Raw genomic sequence first — 26,284 nt, 5'->3', positions numbered from 1 at the left:
TAAAAAGGGCTCTAGAGGCAATCCCGGAAATTACAGACTGGTAAGTCTAACGTCAGTACCGGGCAAATTATTTGAAACAATAGTAAAGATTAAAATTGTCAGATACATAGAAGAACATAATTTGTTGGGCAAAAGTCAACATGGTTTCTGTAAAGGGAAATCATGTCTTACTAATCTAATAGAGTTCTTTGAAGGAGTCAACAAACGTGGACAAGGGGAATCCAGTAGATCTAGTGCACTTAGATTTCCAGAAAGGCTTTGACGAGGTCCCTCACCAAAGGCTCTTACATAAATTAAGTTGTCATTGGATAAGAGGAAAGATCCTTTCATGGACTTGAGAACTGGTTAAAAGACAGGAAACAAAGGGTAGAAATAAATGGTAAATTTTCAGAATGGAGAGGGATAACTAATGGTGTTCCCCAAGAATCAGTCCTAGGATCAATCCTATTCAACTTATTCATAAATGATCCGGAGAAAGGGGTAATCAGTGAGGTGGCAAAGTTTGCAGATGATACTAAACTGCTCAAGGTAGTTGAGACCATGAAGAACTTCAAAAAGATCTCACCAAACTAAGTGACTGGGCAACAAAATGGCAAATGAAATTTAATGTGGATAAATGTAAAGTAATGCACATTGGAAAAAATAACCCCAACTATACATATAATATGATGGGGACTAATTTAGCTACAGCTAATCAGGAAAGAGATCTTGGAGTCATTGTGGATAGTTCTCTGAAGACGTCCACACAGTGTGCAGCGGCAGTCAAAAAAGCAAACAGAATGTTAGGAATCATTTAAAAAAAGGACAGAGAATATCTTATTGCCCTTATATAAATCCATAGTACGCCCACATCTTGAATACTGCGTACAGATGTGGTCTCCTCATCTCAAAAAAGATATACTGTCAGTAGAAAAGGTTCAAAGAAGGGCAACTAAAATGATTAGGCATTGGGAACAGGTCCCATATGAGGAGAGATTAAAAAGACTGGTGCTTTTCAGCTTGGAAAAGAGGAGACTAAGGGGGGATATGAAAGAGGTCTATAAAATCATGAGTGGTGTAGAGAAAGTGAATAAGGAAAAGTTATTTACTTGTTCCCATAATATAAGAACTAGGGGCCACCAAATGAAACTAATGGGCAGGAGGTTTAAAACAAATAAAAGGAAGTTCTTCTTCACACAGTGCATAGTCAATCTGTGGAACTCCTTGCCTGAGGATGTTGTGAAGGCTAGGACTATAACAGGGTTTAAAGGAGAACCTCTATGAATTTATCTAGTTAAGTCCAAATGGCTATTAGCCAGTATGGGTAAGGAATGGTGTGTCCCTAGCTTCTGTTTGTCAGAGGGTGGAGATGAATAGTAGGAGAGAGATCGCTTGATCACATTACCTGTTCGATTCACTCCCTCTGGGACACCTGGCATTTGCCACTGTCGGCAGACAGGGTACTGGGCTGGATGGACCTTTGGTCTGACCCATATGGCCATTCTTATGTTCTTGTGCATTATTTTGTAATTAACATTAAAATGTATCTGCCATTTTGTCGCCCAGTCACCTAGTTTTTGCGAGATCCTTTTGAAGCACTTCACGGTCTGCTTTGGACTTAACTGTCTTGAGCAGTGTAGTATCATTGCAAATCTTGCCACCTCACAATCCCATTCTCCAGATCATTTATGAATATGTTGAATAGGATTGGTCCTTATAGGATACCATTAGTTACCTCTCTCCATTCTGAAAACCTACTGTTTGTTACCTAGCTTGTAACCAGTTATCAGTCCATGGGAGGACCTTCCCTCTTATCCCATGACCGCTCACTTTGCTTTAGAGCCTTTGATGAGAGATCTTGTTAGAGAATTTCTGGAAATCTAAATACACTATATCCACTGAATGTATGTTGTCAAGTATCAGAGGGGTAGCCGTGTTAGTCTGAATCTGCAAAAGCGGAATCTGACATCTGACGAAGTGGGTCTTTGCTCACAAAAGCTTATGCTCCTACACTTCAGTTAGTCTATAAGATGCCACAGGACTCCTCGCTGAATTTATGTTGTCCACGTGCTTGTTAACCCTCTCAAAGTATTCTCGTGGATTAGTGAGGCATGATTTCCATGTTGACTTTACCTCAACAAATTATGTTCATTTATATGCATGAAAGTTCTGTTCTTTACCAGGGAAATTGGTTGAAACCATAACACTGAAGTTAGACTTACCAGTCTGTAATTGCCAGGATCAACTTAGCATTTCACAGTCACTGTCACTCTCCTGGTCAGGTGGTCGGTAATAGATCACATTGCTATATTCATATTATTAGAGCATGGAATTATTATCTATACAAATTCTATGGTACAGTTTGGTCATTTAAGAGTTTTACTTCATTTGATTCTACGCTTTCTTTCACATATATTGCCACTCCCCCAACAACACTACCTGTTCTCTCTCTGATATATTTTGTACCCTGGTATTACTATGTCCATTGATTATCCTGATTCACCTATTTTCTGTGATGCCTATTTTTTCAATATCTTCATTCAATGAGGCACTCTAGTTCACCCATCTTATTATTTAAATTTCTAGTGTTTGTATATAAGCACTTCAAAAGCTTATCACTATTTAGCTGCCTACTAAAATGTTGGCAGCTAACCTAATGAAATTGAATGCAACTTTTTCATTTTATTGTTTCTTATCTGATCTTACACAGATCTTATCTTTTATCCTCTCCTCTTTACTAGGAAATAGAGAATTTTTATTAATAGATCCTTCCCTAATGGATGTCTCTGTCCAGTCCATGTGCTCCTCTGCACCTATTGGCTTTCTCCCCTGCCTTTAGTTTAAAAACTGCTCTACAGCAGTTTTAATTTTAAGTGCCAGCTGTCTGGTTCCATTTAGGTTTAGATGATGTGCATCCTTCCTGTATAGGCTCCTCCTTTCCAAAAGGACAAGCAACTGATTTGGTTTTCACTTTAACAAATCCTTGGTGTACCAATTGCCTGACATGTCCATCCAACTTAGACTGGAAATGAAACACTGATCTCCATCCTTACTTTCCTTTAGTGCTTAATTTGTAAAGAAAGAGGTGCCAATGGTCAAGCAGTAATGACGGCATCCCTGCACAGCATAATCTGGTGTCCTTGTGACAGAAGAGGTGCCAAGAATGCACCTCAACATGAAAAGAGGCACTGTAGTTGAGCTCCAGCACAAATCAAGCTCTGCTTTCCTTGTAAATTTCACTGAGTGGCAGCTATGCTCTGTTCTACACTTTTTAGAGAGTAGGTTCAACATTTGATGTGTAAAATAGGGAACTACTGCCTGAGTGGAGTAAGAGGATGATTAGATCATGTTAGTGGGCCAAGAAGGCAAATTATCTGTTTCTTGTCCTGCTCAGTGACAAAAAATTCTTCCAGGAGAGACTGGCTTTCACCCTGTGGTTGAATGCACTGGTCAGTTAACAGATAGTGGGGTACACACACAGTGATGTTCATTCTCTTATGCTAGTTAGACACTGATCAGACTGCAGTAGGAGGATTGCATCAGAAGGTTCTATTGCAATCATATTTTGGACAGTTGGGGAAAGAGGCTATAAAGAGTGTGTGACCGTATCAGGAGTCTCTTGAGGAGGAGGACTGGGAATAACAGTGCTAAGGGAAGGTTAAAAGAAATAGCAGGGTTCAGTGTGTGAAACGAGTAGCATCACAGATGTGCATATAATTGGGAGGGAAAAACAGGGAAACAACCCAGCAGGATGTAAAAGAACCGGTCTAAAATCCGCTTGAGGGAGTTCCTAGGTATTCCACTACCTTTAGAGCATATGGAGGGTCTAACTCATCTTTGAATTAAAAAGTAGTCTTAACTATAGTGCTGCTCACTAATGTGAATATGACATTAACATTTATATTTATTTTTCTGCTGCTGAGTACATTCTAAATCTATAAGTCTATATTTTATATCATTTGAGATTAAAATTTGGGAAGTCCCTTTTACAGCACAAAGTGCTTCTTTTTGTACTATACACATCCAATCTGAAGCAGTTTTTATTGGAAGTGTATCTAGCAATGTGTTAGAGAAAGATGATTCTGTGATATGGACTCTAAGCATTTTGAAAATATCTTATTTCATAGACAGAACGTTCCCTATGAAGAATACACACGCCTTCAGAAAAGACTAAAGGATTTACAGCGCAGACATGATGAATTCCGGAGTTTAATTCTGGTTACTAACATACCGTCACTCAAAAGAGTCAATGGGATCTCGTCTACTTTAGTTCCCAGGCCTGAAATAACTTTTCCCCATCTGCAGGTGATGATGTAGTAACTATTACTTACATTCACATTATTTCATATAGTGTAGCAAAGGATGGAGTTGGTTACTAAACTGGGGCATAAATAGTGGTTACAAAAGTGGTTTCTGCACTAATAGTCTAGGCTATTTAAGCTAGTAATCAGACATACTGTTTATAAGCATAAAGGGAGGAGTAATGCCATCATTGTGGCCTAATAATGCTCAATACATAGATGGTAATCTTTTGCTTCATTTTTGTTACGCAATTACAAAAATTGGTGGTGGTGGTGGTGGTGGTTTGTGGGTAGCGTTTTAGACTTATCTGGGCAGTCTGTTGCTGTGTTGTATCAAGAACTGTTTTAATTTTGTGAAAGTGCTCCCATCTCTAGAGCAGCTATCCTGACTTTACTACTTTTTTCCTTGTGCAGATTTTATTCAGTGCTTTGCCAAAAACATATTTGTATGTGTCTCAGATTAGAAGAAAGAATGGAATACATTCTGCATTGTTTTGTAGTGAAGCCACGGTAGAAGAGTCAGCTCCCTTTGCTTCCCTCTGACCACATAGTTTGCTTTTCCCCTGAGAGGTTGTACTGATGTTGGCTCTTGCCTCTCCAGCTGTGTCCATTTGTTAGTTTCTGATGTGCATTGCCCAGGTAGCACTCCTCATTCATATATACATTCCCCACTGCTGTTCATGTTAATGTCAGGGGCAATGTTTGAAAGCCAATAAAATAATTTAAAGCAACAAATCTTTTTTTCACATAAGTAACTTTAAAAGCACTTTTTTTAAGTAAAGGGGACAGGGAGTAGGGGACAATGCTCTTGCCAGGGTTACAAAATGTATTTTTTTTTTTTTTTTTTTTTTTTGCGCGTTGTCCCTAACTCCAAGGAGGAACAGCATCAAAGGGAGCTCTCTCTACTTCGCAAGCGACTGGAAGATCTGGAAACCACACAGAAAAAACAGCTGGAAGAGCTTGGCCCGTATGGAGAGCGAGTTAGGCTAGGAGTGCACTGTGACTCTAGTAGAAGCAGGATGGTTGAGGAGGATGATCTACAAAATGACGACTCCAAATAATGCCTGCAAATCTTAACTACCACTTGACTTCACTCTCTTTTTCTTGTGTAGGTTTTATTGAGTGCTTTGCCAAAAAATATTTTTATGTACCTCAGATTAGAAGAAAGTATGAAATATATTCTCCATAGTTCTGTATTTTTGATAGAATCCAATGCGTTTAGTCAAAATCATAATTCAAGATAAAGTCTAGACTTTGAGAAATTTGTCTTCCAGGTTACATGTATAGCTAAAAAATATGTAATGATTGTGTTGCACAAAAATGATTCTTTAAAAAGAATTGTCAAATTTGAGGTTGCATTGTGAGCCATTTAAAAAAAAAACTTGTTTGGAAAAATCTCTTGGAATAACTGTTTCTTCAGGGATCTTCCCTGCCCTTTCATGCCTTCCTCCCCACTAGGGATGGAAAAACAATTTAGTTTCGTCATTTAATCAAGTCGATGGATTTTCCATCAACTTGTTGATTAGCTGATAAGTGGAGAGGTGCACCAGGTTTAGTTCCCATCCTGGGAACTAACCCTGCTGAGGCTGTATTAAGAGCCTGTTGGCTCTTAATACATTTAAAAGGCTAAAGTGCAGCAGGAGGGACTGAGTGTGAGCCAGGACAGCTGATTCCTGGTTCACGCAGGGTCCCCCACCCTTACTGCGCCCCAGCCTTTTAAATGTATTTAAATATTCAGCTGGAATCAGCTGTCCCAGCTCGGGCAGTGTCCCTCCTATTGCGCTGTAGCCTTTTAAAGAGCTATACATATAACCTTAATACGTTTAAAAGGCAGGTGTGCAGGAGGTGGGACCCTGCGTGAGCTAGGAATCAACTGATTCCAGGCTCGCGCCTAGTCCCCACTACCATCCTGCCTTCTGCAGAGATGGTGCTGGGGGGAACTGGCTTTTAAGTTAGTTCCCCCCAAGCACCAGCTCCTGTTCTCCCCCCTCCCCCCCTTGCTGCCTCTGATAAAGGCAACAAGGGGGGGAGCACCTAGTTGAGGGACTAGTTGACTATCTGATACAGGATTTTGCGTGATACAGGATTTGCAAAGAGATGAGAGAGGAAAATGGGTGAGACTTTGGACCCAAATGAAGCGTAACAATGTACCTTTTGTATTTTTATATTGCAGTGGCTTAAAAACGAAGTTATGGGAGGACATGGGCTAAGTAACAATCAAGGTTTTTATCAAATGCCGCATTATAGATGAAGTATGACTATTTGCCTTATATTTTTTACAGAAGTCTCAGTTTGTGTTGATTAATGTATTGTGTGTCATTGTTTACTTATTCCTGATCACATCTATTTATTCATGGTTTAATATATTTTTTTAACTCTCCATCTTTTTATATTTGTTTTTCATTTAACTAAAGAATTGGTTTATCAGGGTGCTGATTGGATACCAGAAAACAACTTAGTCCCCTATGAAAATTGAAATCTTCCTGGTAATGCAGGAATGGGTTCTCTTTCCTAGGTCATGTGCCTGAAGCTGTGTCTTAAACAAGCACATGTTCTATTTCTTTACATAAGGAGATACAGTTAGCTGATAGTATTAAGTACTACAATGGTATGAAAAAAAGTGGCTGAATCTCAGACTCTAACACCTTTCCATTAGCATCTATCCACATTTCTCTTCTCCCCAACCCCTACATTTCAGATCCTCCCAGAAGTGCACATGTTTGAACACTACCTCTTTCTGGGAAAAATCTAAAATTCCACACTCACTTTCTAAAGAATAAGCTGTATTCATGTACCAAGCGTATAATTATAATTGTTTATCATAGTGGATGTTGTTTCTAAAATCTTTAGAAGTGATCTGCTATAATTTGATCCTTGATTGTATTTGCGCTAGGTTTCCCAAATTTAATGCACATTAAAATGTATGTATATTAGTACTGTGATATACATATTCAGATATAACATGTAATGGGCAGAAATAAAATCTGAACACTTTAACCTCTCTCCGCAGCTACATAGTATTCAATAAGAAAAGGCTTTGTTGTAGGAACAACTATCACTTTGTCAGAGGTAATTTACACAGTCTAGGTACCTCTTTGGAGCCTGGTTCCTGCATGGAAAAAGAGAGGGCCATGACAAGAGTAAGGACAAAACAGTCTCTTCACAGGTTTAGGGGGCCCTTCCCCACAGATCCTGATGCTCTAGGGGTTTGGGAAGCCAAAGCCATGTTCCTACACTGGCTCTTTATACATTCCTTTTGACAAGACTTGTTAGAAACCCTGCAAAGTAAATCTCCCTTCCCTTCTGTGAACTAACACTTCTGACAACAGGCCTTGACAAGCTGAACACACATTTTAAATGGGCCATTTAAATGCTGGTATTGAGAATGGCATTCTGGCACTGATCTCTGGCACTGATCTCAAGCCTTAGTACACTGAAATCATAGTTCTGCTGCTCAAAACTACATTGCTGAACTCAGAATGAATCTACTTGTCCTGCATTCTTCCCAACAGCTGCTACCTCTCTTGGAACACATACAGGGGATGCCCCCACCTCCCACTTCCTATACAGCTGCAGAAAGGCAGTAGCTCAGGGTTTCATGCCAGTAACTCTCCACCGCACTGTCAGCTGATGTGGTGTGGCACGTGTCTGTTTTGTGTTTCTGCTTCCAAGAAGGAAGAAAGATTTGTCATTTAGCTGGTTAGTAGGGCTCACATTAGAATCACAATAGATTAGAAGTCTAACTTATGAGCAATAGTGTGTTATACCGTAGTCACTTAACCCAGGTGTTGTTAGAAACCAAGTCTGTTGTGAGATGTTCCTCCTAAAGTAACCATGTTTTGACTTGAACATTAGGAATTAAAAAAAAAAAACACTCAAGGACAAAATAAGATAGTTAACTAAATTTTAAATACATTTATTCTGAATATCATAGACATCTGGATGCATCTCTGCAATTATTTGAAACATCTATTTTAAACAGCTTAAGTTCTGTACAAGAGACTATTTTACATGTTAGAAGAATTTAACATTACATTATATTAACTGCAAAATAATGCTTTGCAAGCTAGTGTTAGAGGGGTTGGTTAACTATTTATGAACAGTATTTGTTTTTGTAACGTATTTTCAGATGTTTTACAGGCATATTGTTTCCTTTAGAGCTGCTACAGTTACAATTACCAGTTATCTGAAGGATTGCTTTAATCCACAGACTTTCCAGAACAGATACGTGAGTTGACAGTTGATGTTCGCTGGGTGATGAAATATCCGTTGAGTATAAATAAGTGCATTCCTTAATGGTTTACAGTCTCACCCAAGATTCTCAACCAAGCTACAAACACTTCATTATACATTTAATTACACTGTGGAAGACCCACTTCACAGGTTAGTAAGCCCCTATGTAGGTTTAAACTATTCACTAAAAATTGGAGTAAAGCTAATGCCAAGACTTACACTTGTATCTTACACAAGAACCAGATTCTTGCATTTTATGTATCACACCTGCTTCTCCATTTTACCTACACTCATAAGTAATGATTATAGACAACAAGCAGTGGCCCAAACAGCACTCATTTCTCTAGCCCTCTAATGATGCAATGATTATGAGGATCTGCCAGAAGAGGGCTAGTTCTATTTCTTCCACCTGCGAGCATGGTACCTCAAACAGCACTGTTTCTGCATCTGCTAATGAGGTGCTCCTGGATGGCAGCCTTCACTACATCGGGCTACACAGGAGGTACAGTTGTGCAAAAGATTGAATTTCCTTTTACAGAACAGTCAAGGGCAAGCTGAACTCCTTCCTGCTAGGCAGGCCTCACAAATCTGCCCCACACCTATAATATTCACTTCAAATATTCCATTTAAAAACAGCTAAGGTGAATAGCTGTGTGTGACAGTTGTAGCCACATGTGCTTCTTTTGCTTTTGCCAGCTGGTTGCCCCACTTCAAACCCTCCTCCTCTCCCCCCCCCCCAAGAACAGTTCCCATATTCTGCCCCCTTCCCTGAGCCACCTCCTGCTTGCTCATTTCTTCCCCTTCTACATAAAGGCAATGAGGGGGATGCAGAAAGGACTGAGTGTCAGAGCAGTCGCACTCAACTAAAAAGGTAGGGCAGCTATTTAAGACCTGAGGGGGGGTACATAGCCAGCCCCAGCCATCTGTATGGGTGCTGGGTACTCTCTAGTTTTTTCTCTCCGGGTACTGGAGCCCCTGAATACCCAGAGTTGGTGCACCAATGGGTAAGAGGGTGAAACCACCCTGAAACTATTTTTTACCACTGGGCCTCATTGCCCTTCATAAAATCTGCTTTGTGAGCTAAAGTGGAACTAGCTAAAAGCAAGTAAGTTTTTTCTAATTACAAAATTGTTCTGGGTAAATTACTGAAACTAATTAACTAAACCTATGCAAAAGAAAGTACGCTTAGTCCAGTACTACAAAACTGCCCCAGTAAGTGGTGCTGTAGCTAGTAATAAAAAGCTCACATTAAACAGATGGATATAGACTGTCACACATTGCCATATGTTCAACCCCCTGCCATCTCCCTTACAAGAAGGGTTGCCATGCAACAATGTTTTACTTCTGTTTGGATGCCAATGTTGTCTAAAGTATTCATTGGCCACCAAAAGCAGAAGTAAAAAATTCAGTTGCATGGCAACTCTTCTTGTAAGGGAGATGCAAGGGGTTGAACATATGGAGAGAGGCATCAAGTTATCAGACTGTCAGGACTGCCTTCTCAGCCACCTTGTCAGGCTGCAGTGGCTCTCAGCCCAGCCCCAGAACAGAGGGAGCCTGGCTGTGTGTGTTATGGTGGGTGCAGCGGCAGGGCCTGGGGCAAGTCTAATTTCTAGCAGTTAGAAAGAGGGCCTGGTGCTTACTGGACTATGTTCAATGCTTACTGTGTAAGGTATTTGAAAACTCCATTTGCTCCTGCTTATTTTTCTGGTAAAATGTGGCAATGCTGTAAGAGAGAAATCTGACTCTGGTATTAACCAGACCATGTTCTGGGGGGCAGTCCTAACCGAGTTTCCTAGACACAAAAGGATGGCCAACAGCTCAGCCAGGGGTCAACCAGATTAATTGGCCAACCACCTGATTAAGTGGCCACGCTTCAGCAGGAGACACACAGTGGGCAGAAAAATCTACATTCTGACACGGGTTTCTAGCCCCACCAACTCTGTGTCCTGCACAGCAGCAGATTATTTTTGTGCAAGAAGAGAAAGTCCTACATAAGGAGAGCTCAGAAGGCCAAATCATCTTTTCCTTGCTCACTACCCATAGCATCTATGCCGAAACAGCACGGATGTGTCTAGACTGGCAAGATTTTGTGCAAAAGCAATTGCTTTTGCGCAAAAGCTTGCCAGCTGTCTACACTGGCCGCTTGAATTTGCACAAGAACACTGACTTTGTAATGTACAAAATCATTGCTTCTTGCACAAATACTTTCATGCTCCCACTTGGGGGGAAAAAAGCCCTCTTGTGCAAGAATAATTGCTCAAGAGGGCCAGTGTGTAGACAGGGAAGAACTGTTTTGCACAAAAAAAGCCCTGCTGGCTAAAATGGCGATAGGGGCTTTCTTGTGCAAAATCGCATCTAGACTGGCCATGGATGCTTTTGCACAAAAGCATTCTTGCCAATCTAGATGCTCTTTTGTGGAAATACTTAACGGAAAAGTTTTTCCATTAAGTAAGTATTTCTGCAAAATCATGCCGGTCTAGATGTAGCCCACTGGACTAGGAGAGAAAGAGATCCTGAATTAAAGAGATTTAGTGAGAAGGCTTCTGGAACATAGGGGCTGCGTCTAGACTGGCATGATTTTGCGGAAATACTTTTAACGGAAAAGTATTGCGCAAGCGAGCATCTATACTGGCATGTGCCTTGGCACAAAAGCATCTGTGCCAGTGTAGACGCTCGCGCAAGAAAGCGCTGATGGCCATTTTAGCCATCGGGCTTTCTTGCACAAGACATTAACATTGCTGTCTACACTGGTCCACTTGCGCAAGAGGGCTTATCCTTACACGGGAGCGTCAGAGTATTTGTGCAAGAACCACTGATTTTGTACATTACAAAATCAGTGTTCTTGTGCAAATACTCGTGGCCGTTGTAGACAGGCAGCAATTAGCTTTTAGGTGGGTTTTACATTTTATTTCCTTGTCACTAAGTCTGCCACATAATGTCACATTACTTGCAGTCCCCTAAAAATCTTTAAATTTGTTTTATCTGTCTGTGTTGGTGTTTGGGGCACTCATTTGAGAGACTATTGATAGAAAATGATATGCACAAATCTTAAAGGACATAACTTGTATTATCCAGTCTACACGTTTCTGGGGGAAAGGCTGGGATAGGCGTTTACTTGCAGTGCTCTTCAGTGTAATTCAGGGATGGCTTGTGATAGCACCTAGCCCATAGAGCTGGGAGGGAGCTGCATGCTAGTGGCTCTAAGAGCAGATCAGGTGTGGGAGTTCTCACAGTGAAGCAGCGTAAAAGGCATGGCAGAGGGACACAGCTATCCAGCAGGCGTGACTGTACCTTGGGTATGTCATACAATGTTTTTACAGTGGATACATTCCGTGAACTACAACCATCATATAAAAGGTGGGGTTATCCATGCTACTCAAAGTGTGAATTAAGGCTCCTGTGGGGGGCGGGAGGAGGAATGGAAAGGAAGTAGAGCTACAGTCAACCTCCCCAGTTAATAGCCAAGCCTTGCTGATCCCAGGGAGTGGTTAGCATGCCTCAGATATGGAGATGCATAGTCTGTTTGGCACTGCCTGGTCAACCCATAGCATTTCCTACAGATATCAGAGCTAGTGTTAATGGTGCCTGCTATCCTCAGAGTGAGGCAGTCAGTACCAGCAGGACTCCTAGGAGCTATACTGTCTGGGGTGCACTATAAAGGGGCTCTTCATACACATGGCTGCTCAGAGCCCTAGAGTACCAACCAGCTCAAGGACCATGCTTCCTCCTTCAGGAAGATACTGCACCATTCTTTTCCCCTTCTCTACTCCTCTTCTGGCAAGTGGTTGATGACGCAAACTCAGTGCAGGGTTTCCTAAGTAACTGTTACCCCTTTGTGTTTTGCTGTGAAAGGCAATAGATCCTTTAATCTCATACCATGTCTAGCAGAAAGCTTTACCCTTAGAGAGCCTAGCTGTACAGCAATTTAAAATAGGTCAAAAAAATGTAGCTACAAAACAGTTCCAATGTGTAGCACAGACAGGCCCTTACTTATGTGCTATTGGCCAAAGCCCTGCAAGCACCAAAATGGAACTACATTGCATTGGGAATCCCAGTTATTACTGCAATATACATGAGTCCTGAGCTGAATCTGGAGGCCTATAGGACTTTAAGGCAGTCAGGCAAAGATCTCACTAGCAAAGCCCAGCTCTACTGTAAGTATAAAAAAGTAGCACCATATACACAGCAGTAACAACATTGGAAACTATGATCAACTTGCTTTTTTGCAATGTCTTAGAATAACACTAAATGTCCAACAGAACATTTCACTTGTATTCTCAGCTATACTACTAGTTTTATACATTAGAGAACGTAGTAGCCATGGAGAAAACTATCACATGGAGTCCTCTGGTCCACTAAAGTAATTTACTAATCTGAACTGTAACAGTAACTCTTCTGTCACCCAAATATCCAACCTCCATTTGATATAGGACGGCTCTGGTGAAATAACTGGAATGTGCTAATGCAGTGTAATTAGATACTGTCATCAAACATAAATGTGTTCAAGAGTGTCTTGATCCTCTCAAATCTTATTAAAAAATAAGGACGGTACACTATGGAAAATGTGCTTGGAACAAACAGTTGATTGTACCAGCAACCTAATGACGGACGTTTGGATTCTTTCACAGTGAGAATTTCTAAAACAAGAACCAATATACCTTGAGTTTAAAAAAAAAAAAAAATCCCTGGAATCTCTTAGCCAGCCTTATTGTAAATACTCAATTGACTGGTTGTAAGAGCTACTCTTATATCGTTTTCAAACAAACCCAGCACATCTTTATGCTTAAGGGAGAACAAGGGAGGGAAACTGTACTTAAAATAGTATTGAAGGCTGCACTTTTCACCCATAGATCAATGAGATGTCAGGGTGTATGATCAATTAGCAATATTCTCTGTTGATAAGGTGGCAGTGATCTACAAGAAACAAGCTTACATGAAAGTTTCTCTAACTTACAGTGAGCACACTGGGTGCTGGAGGACCATTGTTTTTTTCTGCATGTTTGTTTAATCTTAAAACATGGGGCAGACTTTCAGATCGGAAGAGCTAGGCACAAAAAATGTGTGTATATACTAAGCAAGTTGTACATATGAGCATCGGGTTCACGTGCACTTTTACTTGCCCATATTTGAAAGTCTAGCCCTGTTGTTTATACTGTAAATGGTCACAGAAGAGGCCAGTGTCCACATGTTAAAAAAGAAACACATAACCAGCCAAAATACTAGTTTGGTATCAGGACCTCTAGTTTAGAAATTCACCACATCATAGTCATGGGCCTGTATGCTTTGTTCACATCCACTTGCATTTTTTCTTTTCTTCAAATAAGGCTTTTACATGCAGGAGATCTTTCTGGGCATCTTCTAGTCCTTGTTCTTTCTCTAGTTTATGCAGAATCTGTCAACAATTAATTAGAAAAAGGTGGGTTTTTTTTTGCTACTTGTTTTAAGCACACACTTCTCATCTGAAGGTATCAGTGGTAAGAATCATCTGAACTTGTGCCTATAACTTTTTTTTCAAACGTTAACACACTATTTCTATGCCTTGTTTCACAAGTCATTACAATCGCAGGATCTATAACGCTTCTGCTGAAAATAGCAACCACAGTTTCAAAAAAAATACCCTCCCGCCCCACCCTTGACTTAGTAAATGCAAGGTCAGCACACTACCTGCAGCACAGTCTAATTTAGAATTGCTCCTGTACATCACCCTCAGGGTCCTGTGTAAGTTGGTGTTGTCCAGGTGTATCACTTCCTATAAATAATACACTTGGCCTTGGGCCAAAGGATGTGAAGTAGAGCAGTGCTGCACTTTAAAACACACCTTGCTGGCATTTAACTCCATAATGTGGCATAGGAAGGACCTCTAAGCCTGTAGATACCACAGATTAATAAAACATAATTACTAGGTTAGCGGCAATTGTAATTTAAGGTTCTGGAGGCAACAGTTTAAGTACCTCAATAAAGACAGATGAAAGACATTTAAAAGGCACCAGTAGAGTCATTTAACAATTATCTTAAATGGCAAAGGACATGCTTGGATGCAGAATCCAGGTAAGTTGAGCTGGAAACTAATCAGCAGAATCTGCTAGTGCTATGTTCTGTAGGAGGGTCAGATCTGCTAGAAATGCCCCACACAACTCTATACTATAGTCTCACTTCTCTGCCCCTCCTCCCCCCTCCAAATGTCTCCCACATCTCTCCAGGGCCAGGCTCAGATCAGCACCTTTACTTCATTCACCCAGAGTGGGGGAGCCCAAAATCAAAGCAGGGTGCAGGGAATTTTCTGACATGGAGAATAGTCCTCCGTGCTGGAACATACTGAGCAGGAATTGACTCTGCTTTGGTGTGAAATTTAGCTCCTGGATTGAATAAAATGATAACCATACCAATGACAATGAATTCTGGCTCAGCTCCACAATAGCAGATAGGCTCTTACCTTCTATTGAAAACAACAGGAGCTAGGAGACTAAATAACGGGGGGAGGAGGGGTCTAGGCTTCTAATTTTACTTGATCTAGCACACCAAACCCCAGACAGTTCCAGACTCTCCAGGGAAATGCAAACCACAACCAGAAAGGACACTCTCTCAATGACTTAACCACCTGCATTCTGCTACAAAGACCTTTTACATCTGCACTTGAAAGGGAATCCTCTGAACTGTCATTCATGTTAAAATTCGACACTTTCCAACAAGGACTTAACAAACATTTGAACTATCTCACCCATTACCAAGATAGTTTCCCCAATTATCACCTCTAATACCATTAACTCACAAACATCCCACTCTCCCTACCTCTAATATTATCAATTCACAGACACTTACCTTCCTTCCTCCCTCCCCCCCCGCATCACCCTCCTGTTCTGCAATGTGATTTGTCCTTTTCATATTTGTTCATTTTTTTTAATTGTATCCTTTGGTATATATGGTTGTGACTACTTTCTTCCACTATTTGATCTGAGGAAGTGGGTCTGGCCCACGAAAGCTCATCATCTAATAAACCATCTTGTTAGTCTTTAAAGTGCTACATTGTCCTGCATTTTGCTTCAACTACCCCAGACTAACACGGCTACATTTCTATCACAACCCTCTGTGCACTGTGACTTCTATTTAAGAATCACTCAGCAATATTTCCAAACCTTTTGGGACAGGAAACATAAAACACAGTGTCCTTCTGCAACTGCTGGGGGAACTTAAAGTCACTTTGGAAAGTGGTGGCAGGGAATAAGATATGTTCCAACAGCTTAGTCCAAAGATGGTATAAATACAGGACATTTACCCCCATGCCAGATATTGGTTCTTCACAGAGTCAAACAATATCTGATTCTCAGTGCACAGAGGGTTGTGGGTTACATTTCCCTGCAGAGTCTGGAACTGTCTGGGGTTTGATGTGCTCGATCACATAGCATTAGAAGCCTAGATCCCCCATTCTCTAGTTACCAGTAGCCTCTCTCTGACATTTTCTTGGAGGGTTTCCAGACTAGACACTGCTTAGCTTGAAAAGTCAAAGCTGTAACTCTCCATTAACTGCATAAATAGGAATAATATATAGTCTTACTTCATCAAAATATTTTGCTATGTATTTGTAGATTTCAGTCAAGGCCACATCTTCATTAAATTCATTTTCATGTTTCTAAAGAAGAAAAGAGCTGATGAAACAGTTTTGTTTTTTAAAAAGTAACAAAGTCAGTGAAATATCTGCTTTTTTAATGATACCTTAGATTCCTGAGTTAAAAATTCTTCTGCTTCTGAGGGCAATAGAGGCAAATCCCTGATGGCTTTATAGTAAGCCTTTACCTCCTCCTTGTACAGTGGAATATCCTTAGCATAGAGAAGTTTATTTGTTGGTGCTTCCTTAAAAAGAAAACATTATGAAAACTTGTAAATTCGTAGAAAATTCTTTCAAAGCAACATCTACCTAGATTGTTCAATTTGTTATTTTCCTATGAGATAGAGTAACAAAGGGTGAAATAGAGGAGTTTCACCACTGACTTTTTCACTTGAGCCAGGATTTCATTAAAAAAGCATTACACAGTTTAAAATAACATTTTTGGTCAGAAAACAGCAAAATAATATGAAGGCAAGGCATTACCTTTCCCAACTGTTGTTCTGTTAGAGAAAAGGCATCCATGAAAGCTTGTGCAATTACTGACAAACAGCCATCTATATGTGGTGTCTTTTTAATATCAAAGACAAACTGAGGGTTCTTTAATATGTTCACCCAGAAGCGAAGAGGAAGACTAATCAAAGAAAGGACAAACACTTTAAATTCAGCAGTGTATATCAGATGACTAGCACCATACTGACAGGCACAATTCTCAGCTACTCATTCATGCAGTAACAAGCATTAGTGAATGCCACAAAGCTACCACACCAGTCAAAGCCTCTCTGGATTTGTAAAGACTTCCTTTGGATAAGGACATCGGTGTTTTAAATCAAATTTCTAGAAGCTATGATGCTGCATATCAGAATCTAACTGATATATTAGAGCTCCAGGCAGATAGATAACTTGGATCCATGCAGTCAAACCACAAAAACCAGTGAGCAATACTCAATTTTAACTACGTGATACATTTTTTTCACAAACAGCAAGAGGGCTAGATTGTTTGCTTCATCACTAAAGTTACAGCATTAACTCCAAGACAGATTATATAATAAGGTGTAAGCAACCTGTTCCAATTCCATTTATGTACAGTAAGAACACACACACACACACAAACCTGTTGGTTTTCCATATATGGACCACATCAGGATCTGTAATTTTTTTACTTTCAGCCTGAGCATCCAAAAAGTCAAAAAAGTATTTGATGGCAATTGGAGCTTTATTGTTGGGTAAACTCCAAATGCTTTTAAAGAGGTTTTCAACAACTAAATGGATTGCAACCTGAAAAGCAAGAAAATGAGTCCTGTTAATACAAGTTAAAAGGACAACCTTTCTCCAGATGGAAAAGGGAGCTGAAACACAATCCAAGTGAAACATACATAGAAATTAAGGTGAGGGGTTGATGCATGTGTATGCATGCACTCATACACTCTATAGTATAGGTAAAATTGACTTAACAGGCATGGAGAGAAACAGAAACAGCGAAGAAAACCTGGAGAATTATCACCATCAGCAATGCTAATGGCTCCCCAGTGATGCTATGTTTCATCAACAGGGAGAATTGTGGCAAATGTAAAGATGAACTCTATGTTAGAGGAGGGACTGTCTTGAGCTCTTTCCTGCTTCTTTCAAATACATCAGGTAACACCACACAATTGTAACAGAATTTTTTTACCTTTTCCAAAAAGATACTTGAGATCAGAAATACCTCAGGCGCTCACTTTATTATTTTTTGGGAGGGAAAGGTCTTATCAAGATTTCTAGAGGACCTGACTAATGATGTCACATGAGAGTGTAAACCAAGCTGTTGTTCTACTGCCCTGGTTCACAACTGAGAGAAGAGGTGTTGTTTGTTTGTTTTGCATCTTAAGACTCAACAACAGCGGGGCCAGGCAGTTAATAAAAATGTATGGACACTATTCAGACATTATTAAGGCAGCGGGAACAGCAAAAAACATAACATTATGAAAGCTAAAAGTATAACTGGGTTTAAAAGATGAATTTGACAAATACATAAAGAACAGGTTTATCATTCATCAGGATGGTCAAGGACTCAATCTCTGAACCTCCAACTGCTAGGAGCTGGGACGAGAGTTCATAGAATGTGGCCCAACATAACAACATTTCATTTAGTCCATGGTACATACATACAGCATGTTAGTGTAATAGTTTCAAAGCATTGTTTTAGTCTCCTGCTTACACTGGATGCAGTATATTATTATAAGGTAGCAGATGATTAATTTCCTTTAAAGAACTTTAAGACTATTTCTGTTTTGTGGTTTCTCAGCCTCTAAAAACTGATCTTTTCCACAGCAGCTAGATTCTAGGTCAGTTTGCCAACAATACTAGGCATCAAGAATTGCAGGACCAGGATTGATTTTTTTGGATCTTGGTCTTCATTCTCTTTTGAAAGTACCCTGACATATTCTGGGTGTTTTCATAACCCTAATCATTACAGACTGCTCGATTTAAGGCCATGTTTGAACGCCTAAACACAGAATTTAATCCAGTAAGAGACCTGATAAGAATGCTGTTGCTAAGAGCTTTTAATTTATATTATGTTGCATTTATTTCAGATAACTCACTCTCATATAGTAAGGTTGTGGGGATTTTTGATAATGATGGTGGGGAATGTTTCTAAAATTATGGACTGTACGAATTAGATCCCTGCACTCTAAACATTATGATCTACTTTTTCAACAGTAACTTATATTTTTAAAAATAATAATGGGTGCACAGCGCTTTCTATAAAGCAGACGCTTTCAAGGTATCTCAAGCAGGATACCCAAAGTCTCAAATAATTTTAGAACACTTAGGCCATAGTCTATGCATCCAGAAAGTGAAATCCCGGCTCTATGGAAGACAACAGTAAAACTCACATTAGCTTCAACAGGGTCAGGTTTCACCAAAATTTTTATAAACACTGACCTCTCCTTTGCCTAATATAACAAGTAGGAACCCCATTTCCTCCAGTAACTACAATCGTAATCCTCAAAAGGCCAGGAGAATAATTGGTCTCATAATTATGCTGAGATGGTCGAATGCTTTACTAGATTGCTATCTTAGGGCTCCACTTTGCCAATCTGTAAAATATAGTTAGTTGTGAGAGTGATAAAAATCTGCAGCTAGTAGTGATTTTACTGTTTAACATTGTCATACACGTACATCCGGTTTGCATAATAATTTCCATTCCAATTTTTGCTATGTCAAGCATGCAACCCAGCCTACCCCAAAATGAATCCTGAATTATTACCTTGGTAGATAGCAGCTTTGTCAAATACATTTCTTTCATTTCAAATTTCTGTTTTCCTTTGTGCATTGCTCCCTGTGGCTCCTCAGAATCAGGTAAAATCTACAGGAAGGGAAAGACAGATATTATCCTGATATAATCATGCAGGCATTAGATATATGAACCATTACGTGGCTGGTTAATTTAACTCACCAAATGGCAGTGGTCATTAGCATATTCTGCATCTAAGCAATGGGAAAAGAATAAAAAGCATGAATGGCTGTCAGTTAAATGCACGCCACAATGGCTATATCTTTATTTTGGGCTATGCACCCATGCCAGGAAGTAAGACCTTCACTATACATTTTAGGCAGGCTATCAGACTGTAGGTGAGAGTTCACAGGTCCTGCATTTCACTTACTCCCTCTACATAAGTGGGCAGGGAGGGGTTAGGGAAATGAACAGAGCCATGTTTCCAATTGCCCCTTCCTTCTGTGGCCAGCAAACTGAGCCAGCCCTGGGCTATCATAATTTGTTGCTGGTGTAGGACAGTAGGAAATTACTTCTCTCTTGGTGCAAGGTGGGGGACATGATGGAATTGTAACTCCAAAATGTTAATAGTGGTACAATTTTGTAATGCTGACAAATCCTGAAAGGGAGATGGAAGTCAGCTTCTGCCTGGGACAGCCTGTGTAGGGGAAGCATGGTTTACAGAAAAGAGACCAACAGTGAATGGCATGGGAGAGAGCAACTTCAGCATGCAGCAATCCTAGACCACACTCAGTGTTGCTTGACATCTACCATGTATCTTGTACTTACTGGTGTGTTATTGAAATAGCTGAGTCAAAAATTCTAGGTTTACTAAGTGCTTAATGGAGCTGCCTTGAAGTTCTGTCTTTAACTGCTTACTGTTCTAGTTCATACAATTGTTCATAAGTTTCCTGTGCACCATTTACATTTTCATTAGACAACAGTTGTGATGTTTATACTTCTTTGCCTTGCCATCTAGCCACTCAATCTCTGTGTCTTTTGATCTCTTCTTCCCAATGCCCTGTGGAGGTGTTGCCTGTCAGGCTCAGAGCAAGATTAAAATGGATGTCCCTGTTCTCAGTTACAGTTCAATGTCAAGTTTTTAGTATTGTACCTCTGAGATATAAACTACTATAAACACAACTTTCTACAACTTTATTACAGTCTTAATATACAAAATAAATAAATAATTCAGTTCCTTTGTTACCTGATGTGAAATTAGTTTCCTTTTTAAAGACTTTTATAGTTGCTCCATCTGAAATCTGAAAGCACAAACAAATACCTCTTACTGAAATATATGTCCATAATTAACGAAGCCCTAGGTTTCACTTCCTCATCCCTACGATACACCTCAAATCATACAAAATGTGAGTTGTACTGGCATTATCCATTCTCAGCATAGCACACGTAGCTCACTACACATTTAGGCCCAGATCCTCAAAGGTATTTTGGCTCCCAAGTCTCATTGATTGCATCAACTTTGAAGATCTGGGCCTTAAAGCCTTATTTTCAGAGATGCTGGGCTTTAACTGGAGTAACAGAAATTCATCACCTCTGAAAATCAACTGCTAAGGCTTTCCTCCTTGCCAGATTTAGCTGGTTTATCTATGCTCTGCATCTATCTCCTTAGGTTTCATTAATCTTTCCCTGTTTTCTGCTCTCCCTTCACATTCCTACATCTGTGGATTCCCTACAGGGTTGATACAATAAAGATTTGCAACCCCTTAGCCTGGCTTCCCACCAAACCCCTTCCCATGTGGGGATGATGCAGTGAAGGCAAAGGATGCCTTTGTTTACTCTTCGCAAAGGAGGCTGAGATCTGCATTTTGCAGATGATGAGGCCTCAAGTTCCTAATAGTTAACTTCCAGTCTTCAATTTCCAAAGGGATGAAGATCAAACTTGTGTATTGTAGCTTTCTTCACTTCAGCTGCCTGGAGACTTCTAGGAAAATCCTCATCCTCCCTCTATGAATAAATTCCAATGTGAAGGCAGTAAATCTCCTCTTAAAAAGAAACTGGTGAGTCATACTGTTACTGTCAAAGAATGGATCCAAAGCCAATCCTGTGTAGTGCTAAGTGTAGTCAGTTGTTGAATCCTTTGCTTTGCCAAGTGCCTGCACACTCTGCTCTATAATTACAAAAACAGCTGTCCAACCCCATGAAGGAGCTCTGCCAAAATAATTTAAATGCCTTTTATAGCCTTGGCAGGCAGCCCACTGCTGGGAAGCAGCATGAGCATGAAGATACTTTGTAGAAAGCTGTGCCCTCTAGGAATGTGAACGTTTAACCAGTTAACAAGTAAGGTTAGCCACGGGCAGGGGGCTGCTCCAGCCCTTCTGGGGGACCTAACGCAGTCCTGGGCTGCTTCAGTATCCAGAACAGCTTCTGTCTGTGGGGGACCCTCCGCAAGTAGGGGCTACTCCAGCATCCACTCCAGCCCCCCCACCAATCCCACCTTTAACTGGTTAAACAATATGTTTAAGTGGTTAACCAATTAAAAAAATGTCTTGTGCCAAAGAAATCTTGCCCTTACACTTGTTCCTGAGAGGCAGACACAGAGTATTTTATAAGTATATTGATAAAGAATAGGTTTCCTATGATAATGCAGTGTTTTGCAGTTCATCCAGAGCTGTAGGGATGTTTCAGCATATACTATGTTAAGACCACTCTAAAACTGGGCAAATTTGTTAGGACTAAATTGTGATTTGCACCAGGTACCCATATGAGAGAGAGAGAATCCCCCTTAACCCTCTGTGTGAGTGACGTGCACCACAGAACTGGTTAGTTTACTCCCTTCTTGGAGTGGAGGCACGTGGAATAAGCAAAGCCTTGGTGCTAGGCCCTCACACTCATAAGCCCAGAGGGCAGATTAACTCTAATATACACCAGCTACTGCCCAGGGTTGTCGTCATCATCCTTCACACCCACTGGCGCGTAGGGCAGCAAAGGGTAAGAGGTACAGGGAGGGAATTATGGTTCCCTATAGAAAGTGATGCCAGGAGTGCAGGGCTGCCCCCTACAATGAATCATGTATCTGTGACAAAAGTCAGCCCTTAATGGGAAAAAAGTTTCTCTTTTCTGTTGTTATTTTGACCAAATCCGCCATTTCTTCCTCCAAAATATATAAACAGTGAGGCCCTTCTTTTTTGTCCTGATGCTTCAGTTGCTTGTTCATGATCTCATCATTTCCACAGGCATATTATTAATTTATAAGATGCACAGTTTCATGTATCTGTAGCATGGGGCATGTGCCTTTCAGAACAGCTAAAGAGGAAGCAGTCTGCCTTTCAGTGTGCCTCTCATTCAGCCCTCTAGGCTTCTTGTCCTCTTATCCACAGAAAACTGTTGTTTGAATGAGGGATCACTGGATCTCACATCTGATTCAAATTGCTTCAGTTTTGTGCCCCTAGAATTCACTGGTGGCTCTGAAGTCTGGGTCATGTAAAATCTGCAACTGGAGAACAGGTGTGTAAGCTGTTTACCAGCTCTGTACTTGCCTGGGGAGCAAGCAAGTAATCTCTTGTCTTGCCTCTTTGTCAAGAGGCTGCTTTTAGGAGAAAGTGTCAGAGATCTTGTAAAAAAACACATCAGTGCCTCCCCTGAATATGCATGCCCTGATGTGCCATTTGTGAATAGTTCCATTAAAGGAGCATACAACACTTCCTAAAGGTGAGGAGCTACTTCTTCTTCTCTTTTTTTTTTCCAGTAAGAAAAAAAAACAATAAAGCCCTAAGAAATGAAATGTGGAAGCTCTATATTAATGCAATGTTAAGGTGCTGGGTTTAAAATTTAAAAGAAAAAGAGTTGGGTAAAATAAAAATTGAGAACCTAAGTATTCGGAAGTGACTGGTATTTTGCATGTTTCTGATTCTGGACACTGAACCTCAGACATTTTAATGACTATTATTCACTGGACTGCACTGCCAAATATAGCATATGTGAGCTACCTAATGGGTATTATTCCCTAATAAAATCACCTCTCCACAAGTAACATGAAATAGCATGTGACTCAACACTAAGAACATTTCATAACTATTGATTGTGATAAAAATTTGTCTAGGTATCCACATGTGGTCACTCTACAGAGTTTTCCCCACCTTGGTGAATATTGGGAGAAATAGGCTCCTAATTTGATGCACTAGTCTGGTTCCTACCTCATAGTGACCTATGGTGTTTAGCTTTGTTATCCCATCTTCCAGAATCACAGTGGAACCATCTATATCTAACAGTTCTCTATGCTGCGCACCAGTCTGAAGTTCTGTAAAACAATGATATTGAAATAGAAGTTACACGCTAAACCTGGTCCAATGAAATGAATATTTGTAAAGCAAAAGATGGCACAGTTATTTTATTATTTTTGACAAATGGTTCCAATCTGAGTTCTACTAACCACAGTCCATGTACTAATTTCCATGAGCATGACTTGTATGCCCTGCCAGTAGAAACCCTTTGTACACTTATGGGTCTCTGGCTGATGAGGTTACTGGAAGTGGCTCACCTTATCTTACTCAAGCCACAATCCAGACAAGAGCTCTCAGCCATCAAGCCCAAATGAATGTTTCAGATGTATCTTATGGAATTGTTTCTAAAACTGGATCGCTGGATGAACCTGTTTCTTTTAGCCATACAGTTTATATAGCCATTTCAGATCAAGATTCTATGATCGTGAGGCATGCTGTTTTCCATCTGCCTTTGAAATGATCTCACTCCTCGTCCCCTTTGGCAGTCTCTTATAGTTATTTGAGTTTTCTTAGTGGCTGCCTGCGTAGGATAGTAAAAGAAAACAGCAGTGCCATGGGGAAAGAAAGAGCCTAGTTTTGGCTGCAGTTGAGAATATTTTTGCTATTGTGATACCCTATGCACATGACTTAGTGCTATTCTGTTGTACAAATGTGTTCTGTCACTGTTGCTGTGTCCATACCGGGGGGGGGGGGGGAGGGGTATGGACACAGCTAACATGTGTTAGCTAATGTTTGTTAATAACTTTGTGCAAGTAAAGGCAGTTGTGGTTTTAACACAGGAACTCATAAATATAAAATCCTGGGGGCAAGCACAGAGTTATAGCCTTACTAGCTGTATGAATTAACCAGAATTAATTATGACAAAGCCAAATCAACTAATAGCAGCCAAAGCCAGTGACAGGACGTAGGAATCTTCACAGAGACAGCAGCAAACAGAAGAGGATAATGGAAATATAACACTCTCTTACCAAGACCAGTTTCACTGAGCTGAAGACCATAAAGAGAGCCATTCTTATTTAGAAATGCTTGAAAGATCTTGTCTTTGGCCTGCCCTATGGTATCACAATCCAGAACATTAACTTGGATATTAAGACACGTATCTGAACTCTCATTTTCTGGGATTTTTTCAAAGACGACATTCAGTGCCTGCAATAATACAAATGTTGTTCAAATCTACAGAGAATGAGATGGGCTTCACAGTTGCAAACATGCAGATCAGGTTAGACATATGACAAGCTATCACTTATTTAAACTATTTTTCCAATCATAATGTTTGTTTGGTGGAATTAAATAATGAATCAGTGAGATCTAATTAATTCACAGTGTTTGAAGGATCACTGACATGCATGTGTATGTTTTCAAATATGCATTTTTTCTTCTACATGTGTGCCAATGTATGCATTGAGTTACCACTGAAGACCAGAAGAAAGTATACGCCCTAAAATATGCATTTGTTTGGTATATATGGGATTCCTAGAAAATAAAGTTGCACGAGAATAAAAGCTTGAGAAGCAAGCGGCCATAATAAGCATTTTTGTCTCTTAAATTGGAAGGGATGTTAAAATACACATCACTGATCAGCATCTATTGTTATTGATGAGAAGAACATATCACAAGCACCTATGGAAATTTGCATCCATCAGAATCCAAGTATTTCTTCACCACTCACTTGCCACACCCACTGGCAAGAGAGTGTGGTGGCAAGTGAGTGGTGCAAGTTAAGTACAAAGCCATCTATTCACATATTGTTTGGAATCTGATTTGAATGAGGAGGTCTACACAGTTCATAATCATGTGTGTCTGGGAGCCAGCTTGTTTGCCAGACTATACTCATAATGGGGTCAGCCCACTAGTAGGCCACATCCATGGACCATACCTGAAATGTTCTGCTAGCCACAGGAGGAGAACAGAAGGGAGAGGGAGATGAGTGTGGATGCATGACTAGGTTTAAGTTTGAGGCAGTGATAACAAAGCTTTGCTAATATTGTAAGATGCTTGTGTGTATACGACTAGATGATTAACAGATAAGCCTAGGTTTATTGGTTAATCCTCTCAACTACACATATTTCCCTCCCCTCCATCCCCCCGCTGCCTCTATATCAGAAGCAGCAGGGGGAGGCAGGAGCTGGTCTGATAGAGGCAGCAGAGTGAAGGGTGAGGGGCAGGCAGAAGCTGATACATATGGGGAGCTAGCTTAAAACAGAGGCGGCAGGGGTGGGGGCAGCAGCATGGTGGGGGGAAAGGAGGCTGTCGCAAAGCAGCCTCTGGTCCATGGTGGGCCTGGGCTCCCTGCAGATAGAGGCTGCTCCACAGCAGCAGCCCATGTCCGCAGGGGGTCCGAGCTCCCCACAGACATGGGCTGCTCCATGCCAGAGTAGCCTCTGTCTGTGGGGAGCTCGGACCTCCTGTGGACAGGGTCTGCTGCCATCCAGTGCTGCTGCCTCTGTATCAGGGGCAGCAGCATGGGTCAGCAGGCGGGAGCTGGTCTGCATGGATAGCCACTTTAAAAACTGCCTCCCCTCGCAGACCAGCTCCTGCCTGCCACCCCGTGCTGCTGCCTCTGATAGAGAGGCAGCAGTGTTGAGTGGCAGGGGGCTCCCCAGGAGCGGGGTTGGGAGCGCACTGGCTGCTGGCCCTGCCACTAGGGACTATCAAATAGTTGTGTACCTGCTAA

The 26,284-nt window shown here is 40.8% G+C and overlaps 2 protein-coding genes across 5 annotated transcripts in view; one reads left to right on the top strand and one right to left on the bottom strand.

Annotated features, from left to right (window-relative positions):
• The window catches only part of CEP83 (centrosomal protein 83), a 46,532-nt gene extending 39,872 nt beyond the window's left edge, over positions 1–6,660 (top strand). For 2 of the 3 annotated variants that reach the window (XM_075933353.1, XM_075933344.1), the window contains 2 exons: positions 4,107–4,284; positions 5,156–6,660. In XM_075933353.1, the coding sequence (XP_075789468.1) occupies positions 4,107–4,284; positions 5,156–5,341 (364 nt within the window). In that variant the 3' untranslated portion in view covers positions 5,342–6,660. The remainder of the gene's footprint in view (positions 1–4,106; positions 4,285–5,155) is intronic. The other variant, XM_075933359.1, reaches the window with a different exon arrangement.
• Positions 6,661–13,512: 6,852 nt separating this feature from the next.
• The window catches only part of PLXNC1 (plexin C1), an 83,999-nt gene continuing 71,227 nt past the window's right edge, over positions 13,513–26,284 (bottom strand). The window contains exons 22-31 of one of the 2 annotated variants that reach the window (XM_075933330.1): positions 24,579–24,756; positions 23,524–23,627; positions 20,577–20,631; positions 19,553–19,584; positions 19,364–19,462; positions 17,228–17,391; positions 16,600–16,747; positions 16,224–16,361; positions 16,066–16,140; positions 13,513–13,905 (exon numbers count right to left, since the gene is read on the bottom strand). In XM_075933330.1, coding sequence (XP_075789445.1) covers positions 13,801–13,905; positions 16,066–16,140; positions 16,224–16,361; positions 16,600–16,747; positions 17,228–17,391; positions 19,364–19,462; positions 19,553–19,584; positions 20,577–20,631; positions 23,524–23,627; positions 24,579–24,756 — 1,098 coding nt within the window. In that variant the 3' untranslated portion in view covers positions 13,513–13,800. The other variant, XM_075933333.1, reaches the window with a different exon arrangement.

This window comes from Pelodiscus sinensis, chromosome 1 (assembly GCF_049634645.1).
Source record: "Pelodiscus sinensis isolate JC-2024 chromosome 1, ASM4963464v1, whole genome shotgun sequence".
In the NCBI taxonomy this organism is placed as follows: Eukaryota; Metazoa; Chordata; order Testudines; family Trionychidae; genus Pelodiscus; species Pelodiscus sinensis.
Note: the sequence above shows the minus strand (reverse complement) of the source record. Positions and strands in the feature narration are given on the sequence as shown.